Source organism: Nerophis lumbriciformis, linkage group LG16, assembly GCF_033978685.3.
Source record: "Nerophis lumbriciformis linkage group LG16, RoL_Nlum_v2.1, whole genome shotgun sequence".
Lineage (NCBI taxonomy): Eukaryota > Metazoa > Chordata > Actinopteri > Syngnathiformes > Syngnathidae > Nerophis > Nerophis lumbriciformis.
The window spans coordinates 29134599-29142098 of NC_084563.2; the positions used below are offsets into that span (position 1 = coordinate 29134599).

Consider the following 7500-nt stretch of genomic DNA (forward strand, 5'->3'; position numbering starts at 1 on the left):
CAATTGTTTTGAAATGAAAAGTCTAGTGTGGGTTTAGGTCTGTCTCTCTTATTTAATCACATGACTGGTAGAGAATTTAGGGCGACTAAAGATGATGAGCAGGTCTGCAAACAAGATAAAAAAGTGCACAACATAATCAGCACACGGGGAGACAACCAAATATACAGTGGTGGTCAAAAGTCTACGTACACTTGTAAAGAACATCATGTCATGGCTGTCAACTCTTATTTTTTTGTGATGTAGTGATTGGAGCACATACTTTTTGCTCACAAAAAAACATTCATGAAGTTTGCTTCTTTTATGAATTTATTATGGCTCTACTGAAAATGTGAGGGTCAAAAGTATACATACAGCAATGTTAATATTTGCTTACATGTCCCTTGGCAAGTTTACCTGCAATAAGGCGCTTTTGGTAGCCATCCACAAGCTTCTGCTTGACCACTTGACCACTAAATTGCTGCAGTTCAGCTAAATGGACTTGTTTCTTCAGCATTGTCCACACCTTTAAGTCAGGACTTTGGGAAGGCCATTCTAAAACCTTCATTCTAGCCTGATTTAGCCATTCCTTTACCACTTTTGAGGTGTGTTTGGGGTCATTGTCTTGTTGGAACACCCAACTGCGCCCAAGACCCAACCTCCGGGCTGATGATTTTAGCTTGTCCTGAACAATTTGGAGCTAATCCTCCTTTTTCATTGTCCCATTTAAAGCAGCAGTTCCATTGGCAGCAAAACAGGCCCAGAGCATAATACTACCACCACCATGCTTGACAGTAGGCATGGTGTTCCAGGGATTAAAGGCCTCACCTTTTCTCCTCCAAACATATTGCTGGGTATTGTGGCCAAACAGCTCACTTTTTGTTTCATCTGACATCACATGGACAAAGATAAAACCTTCTGGAGGAAAGTTCTGTGGTCAGATGAACGTCGCCGTGACTGACATCAACACTGACTTGTCTTCTGCAGGCGTCATGTCGCATCCTGTCAGTCTTCTGGCGCCCAAGACGCCGCCCGTCTCGCCCCGTGCCAGACGTACCACTTTGAGATGTGACGAGATGAAGGGTGGCAGACGGACATATGTCTCAATGTCAACCGCTAATAAAGAGGAAATGTTCTCAAGGGACCATCGGGGACTGGTACCATTCATTTGAGCGGTACGGTACCAGTTCCTGGTACCTGGGAATATTAATTGTTTGATAACAAAATCCATTTGTATTGTAACATGTAAAAACTAAATGATCCGCTTGTTATCAGAATCAGAATCAGAATCAGAAATACTTTCTTAATCCCAGAGGGGAAATTAAGATTTTCATCACAATCCCATTCAAATCAGACAAACATTTCAGGGAGACAGAACAGGATCAAACATTTCAGGGAGACAGAACAGGATCAAACATTACAAGGAGACAGAACATGATCAAACATTACAAGCAGACAGAACAGGATCAAACATTACAAGGAGACAGAACAGGATCAAAAATTACAAGGAGACAGAACAGGATCAAACATTACAGGGAGACAGAACAGGATCAAACATTACAAGGATACAGAACAGGATCAAACATTACAAGGAGACAGAACAGGATCAAACATTACAAGGAGACAGAACAGGATCAAATACGACAAGGAGACAGAACAGGATCAAACATTACAAGGAGACAGAACAGGATCAAACATTACAAGCAGACAGAACAGGATCAAACATTACAAGGAGACATCACAGGATCAAACATTACAAGGAGACAGAACAGGATCAAACATTACAAGGAGACAGAACAGGATCAAACATTACAAGGAGACAGAAAAGGATCAAACATTACAAGGAGACAGAACAAGATCAAACATTACAAGCAGACAGAACAGGATCAAACATTACAAGGAGACATAACAGGATCAAACATTACAAGAAGACAGAACGGGATCAAACATTACAAGGAGACAGAAAGGGGTCAAACATTACAAGCAGACAGAACAGGATCAAACATTACAAGGAGACATAACAGGATCAAACATTACAAGGAGACAGAACAGGATCAAACATTACAAGGAGACAGAACAGGATTAAACATTACAAGGAGACAGAACAGGATAAAACATTACAAGCAGACAGAACAGGATCAAACATTACAAGGAGAAAGAACAGGATCAAACATTACAAGGAGACAGAACAGGATCAAATGTGACAAGGAGACAGAACAGGATCAAACAATACAAGGAGACAGAACGGGATCAAACATTACAAGCAGACAGAACAGGATCAAACATTACAACGAGACATAACAGGATCAAACATTACAAGGAGACAGAACAGGATCAAACATTACAAGGAGACAGAACAGGATTAAACATTACAAGGAGACAGAACAGGATAAAACATTACAAGGAGACAGAACAGGATCAAACATGACAAGGAGACAGAACAAGATCAAACATGACAAGGAGACAGAACAGGATAAAACATTACAAGGAGACAGAACAGGATCAAACATGACAAGTAGACAGAACAAGATCAAACATGACAAGGAGACAGAACAAGATCAAACATGACAAGGAGACAGAACAGGATCAAACATTACAAGGAGACAGAACAGGATCAAACATTACAGGGAGACAGAACAGGATCAAACTTTACAAGGAGACATAACAGGATCAAACATTACAGGGAGACAGAACAGGATCAAACTTTACAAGGAGTCATAACAGGATCAAACATTACAAGGAGACGGAACAGGATCAAACATTACAGGGAGACATAACAGGATTGATGACGGGTCTGACAACTTCCGGCATTGCTTTGTAAAAAGGTAACCAGGTAAACGCTGGGGGGGTTGGTTTGGGCCCAGACTGAGGCCAAGGCAAAAAAAACTCATAGCCATAGCACACATAAACATCAAAGAACATTAAAGACATTAAAAGAGCAGAGCTGATGCAACCAGCCACTTCTACATGCAGCTACAAAAGTAAAACAACAACAACAAAAAACAAAAAAACATATACACTATGGTGGTCATAGTGTATATGGGGTGGGGGGAGCATGGCCAGAGACAGGAACAGACCCAATAAAGCAACCAAGAGAGCCGACTCCACCCTCGGCCGCCCACCAACTCTCGGCCAGTGTCAAGTCCGCATGGATGAGCGAGGAAGCGTCCAAGGAGACCGAGATGTCCGATACCTGCTCATCCAGCCAAGACACTGTGAAGCTTGTCCGTCCCGGCGCTCAGCACCAGCTCCGCAGTCATGTCTCTTCATCCGCATCTTCTCTGGTCTCTCCAAACGGACTCTGGTGTAGCAGAGCTGGTCTCCATGGCCAAAAGGCTCCCAGGAGGCAGATCCAGAAGTTTACAAAAAAAAGCATGGCAGAAGTCAGGAAAGTGCCACCCCTTGTCACACAGTCCCAAAGGGTCCCCAACCAAAAGGCAAAAAAAAAAACCCCACATGGAAAGAAGAGGGAAACATCAGGAACACAAAAGGATGACACAAGAGCACAGAGCTCCTGCCACCAGCAGCCACTACAGCGGCGCCATCTGGGGGGGAAAAAAGGGACCATTGGGGACTGGTACCATTCGTTTGAACAATACAGTACCAGTTCCTGGTACCTGGGAATCAGTGACGGCACCAATTTGGGAATATTAATCGTTTGATGATTAAATCTATTTTTATTGTCCATCCATCCATCCATTTTCTACCGCTTATTCCCTTTGGGGTCGCGGGGGGCGCTGGAGCCTATCTCAGCTGTAACATTTAAAAACGAGATGATCCACTTGTTGTGTTTTGTTTTCCTCATTTGTAAGTATTATTGACTTGGGTTGTGAATCTCGATCCATTGGAGTCCCTTCTTGAGGGTAACGATTCGATTCAGAATCGATTATTAACTCAAATACGATTCTGAATTTAAGTCTTTTTTCACACCATTGGATGTCAGTTCTATGATGAACTACATTCCTCCATAAAATAGATAAACAGCTCTGATGAATGTTTGTCACGGCGTGGGTTCGAACCTGCTTTTCTCCGGCAGCTGGGTCTGCGCTGGCCGCATCACGCCCACAAGCCGGCAAGGCTGTGGGCGATCAGCAATCAACACACCTGGGACTGATGAGGGCGAGCTGTATTTAGACCAGTGGACCCAAGCCGGAACTTAGTCTTCTGTACCCAATCTGCCTTCATGCCCGCATGATCGAGCTGTGCGCCTCGACTTCCCTTTTGGACTTTGAACTGCCACCCTCGATCCTCGACCCCCTCGCATGGACACGGACTCTTGACGCCTCTCTCTCGCCCTGGATCATCTGCCTGTCCCCACGGACTGTCTTCCTCCTCTTGCCCAACACACCCCGGTAATACACAACAATTAATTACACACATAGTCAAACACACATGCACCCCTCGTGGATTAGTCACACTCCATTCTCTTATTTCGTTTATAGTATTATTGTAGATTATTATAATATATATAATAACATTCATAGAGCTATACTTCCCCCTTGTGTCTGTGCCGTCAACTCCCTCCTGCATACATAACAATATTACTTCAAAGAAAACTGGTTTTGTTGAATAAAATTTGAGCCAAGCATTTGATAAAGTCAAATACAAAGAAGACAACATTTTATTTTCTAAAGTAAATGTGTACAGCAGATATAGATCATCTTCATCAGGGGTTTCAAACGTACGGCCTGAGGGCCGGATCAGGCCCGCGAACAGGTTTTATCCGGCCCCCGGGATGAGTTTGCTAAGTATAAATTGAGCCGACATTTTTTTGAATGAAAGAAACTGCTGTTCTAAATGTGTCCACTAGATGTCGCAATAGCAATTGTTTGTATCTTTGTAGATGATGCTACATATGTACAAAATGATGTTAGTACATCAGTCCAGGAAAATGATCCAACTACATAAATAACATCCTGTAATTTGATTTTTATAGATTGAAAATGAACACCAATGAGTTGACTGATGAATATTATCACATCATTTATTCAGTATGTATATATCGTAATGTTTTAAAAAGTATTGTTAGTGAACCATTTAAGATAGAGATGCACACCCCTACATGTGTGTATATATATGTATATGTATGTAGTGTATATATGTATGTATATATGTATATATATGTATGTAGTGTATATATGTATGTATGTATTTATGTATGTATATATAGTAATGTTATTTATATATATATATATATATATGTATATATATATGTGTATATGTATGTATGTATTTATGTATGTATATATAGTAATGTTATTTATATATAGTGTGTGTGTGTGTGTGTGTGTGTGTGTGTGTGGCCAAGTCAAAAAGTTTGGATACCCCTGGTGTAAATATGTGTAAGCGTCAGGCTTCATTGTCCCTTGAGAAGATGCTCTCATAAATATGTGCATAAAGAATATGATTTGGAAAGTCAAATATTTGTAGTGGTCCAGTAACAGCGTGTGCGACATCATCAGTCAGTCTCTGTCCTCTCTTGCATCATCTGTTGTGTCTCTGCAGTCACCTGGTTGTGGTCTCTTCTTGCAGGCTTTATAAGTCAGCACCAACTAACTAACTAACTAACTAACTAACTAACTAACTAACTAACCTTTGCCTGCAAGATGGCCAGCAAGCTGTCTCACTGATTATTTTGCAGCCAAATGTTGGCTATTGGGTGAAGTTCAGGGGCTATTTTGCACACACACACACGTGCACACACACACGCACATGCAGGTTTACACACACACACACACACCTCAGGCAATGTAAGGTCCTGATGAAGCGAGAAGAGAAAGGCAGCTGCATAGCTGGAGTGTGAGGCCTCCAGGGAACTGGCACATATTCCCAAGTGTGTGTGTGTGTGTGTGTGTGTGTGTTCTTGTATGTCTACCCTTCTTGAGACATGAAGAAGGAAAGGTGTCTTCCATATGAGGAGGTGTGAACAAGCAATGACATAAATCAATAACATTGCATCTAATAGACAATGTCTCATTTGTGGTGACATTTGGCAAAATGAGGGTGGTCCCAAAAAGGAAGGATTTTTCACATTGACTGTACGTCGCTTTTAAAAGTGCTCCCCCTCTGGTCAACATATGAAATAACAAGTGTGTGTGTAAGAAATTGAAATGTGTCTCCTTTGGCCAAAATTAATTAAAAAAAATAAAATTAATATGTATATAGAGACATACTGTAATAACTTGAAGTAAATAATGAAGATTAAAAACTAATTACAAACAAAAAAAATTTATTAAAAAAAAAGAACTTTTCTTAAAGCAGTCTTTTTCTCACAATGTGTCGACTTTTTTCTAACAAAATTGGGAACAATTTCTCATATTCTTTCTGTTTCTGTAACTTTTCTCTTACAATTATTACTTTTTTATGTAAAATGATTACTTTTTAATGCAAAAATGGTGACATTTGTCATATAAAATTCTGACTTTTATCACAATATTGCCCATTTTTTTGTTGTTCTTGTAAAATAGTGACATTTTTTTGAGTAAAATTCTGACTTTTTTCATAATTTTGCCAAGTAAAAAAATCAGAGTATTATTAAAACATTGCCAACATTTTAAAGTTTTCTTGTCAAATTGTGACTTTTTGTGGAGTACAATGATGACTTTTCATAAAATTGCCCAAATATTAAGCTTTCATTGTAAAATTGCGACTGTTATTGAGTAAAATTCCAACTTTTATCATAATATTGCACAAATGTTCAGTTTTTCTTGTAACATTTTGACTTGCGTTGAGTAAAATTATGACTTTATTATAATACTACAAAATTCCAAGCTTTTCTTGTGACATTTTTCTTGTGAAATTCCAACTCATTTTTCACAACAAGTTGTTTTTTTATTTGCATAGTATGTATATATTATTGATGTTGTAAATACACTTCTTTATATATCTAGAAAGGCTGGTCCTAAAGAGGGAGGCATTTTTCTCATGTCTCAAGAAGGTCACAAATACAAGAATGTGTGTGTGTGTGTGTGTGTGTGTGTGTGTGTGTGTGTGTGTGTGTGTGTGTGTGTGTGTGTGTGTGTGTGTGTGTGTGTGTGTGTGTGTGTGTGTGTGTGTGTGTGTGTGTGTGTGTGTGTGTGTATAAAAGTGCACTTTAGCAGACAATGCTAACAAGGAGTGTGTTTGTGTCCATGCAGGTGTTGAGGTCTGGTCTCCATCGTCCTGTGCAGTGAGGCAGTGAGCTGACGGAGGATACAGCATGCATGTGTCCACGTATCCCATGATGCTCTCTGCCAGCCCGGGTCTGCTCCTCCTCAGCGTCCTCTTCCTCGCCGACGCCGACTGTGAGTGCGCTCGAATGTCTGATCCCAGCCCGGGTGTTGTGGCGTTTATCCGTGCGATGGCGAGCAGGTGTGAGGCCAGGCCAGATGTGTGTGTGATAGTCATGCTACATATGTGTGTGTGATAGTCACGCCACAGATGGCGGAGGATATCGTTTTCCCGCGGCGTGCGTGATCGCGTTGATACGGTGTGATGGATAGCGTGTGTGCGCTTGTGTACCTGAGCCCAGTGTTTCTTAACCCT

At 40.9% G+C, this 7500-nt stretch overlaps 1 protein-coding gene across 1 annotated transcript in view; it reads left to right on the top strand.

The window, feature by feature from the left end:
* Positions 1-7500, top strand: part of LOC133617150 (receptor-type tyrosine-protein phosphatase delta-like) — a 353800-nt gene that overhangs the window by 114722 nt on the left and 231578 nt on the right. Inside the window, exon 3 of the mRNA XM_061976930.2 lies at positions 7113-7259. Within this exon, the coding sequence (XP_061832914.2) occupies positions 7175-7259 (85 nt within the window). The 5' untranslated portion in view covers positions 7113-7174. The remainder of the gene's footprint in view (positions 1-7112; positions 7260-7500) is intronic.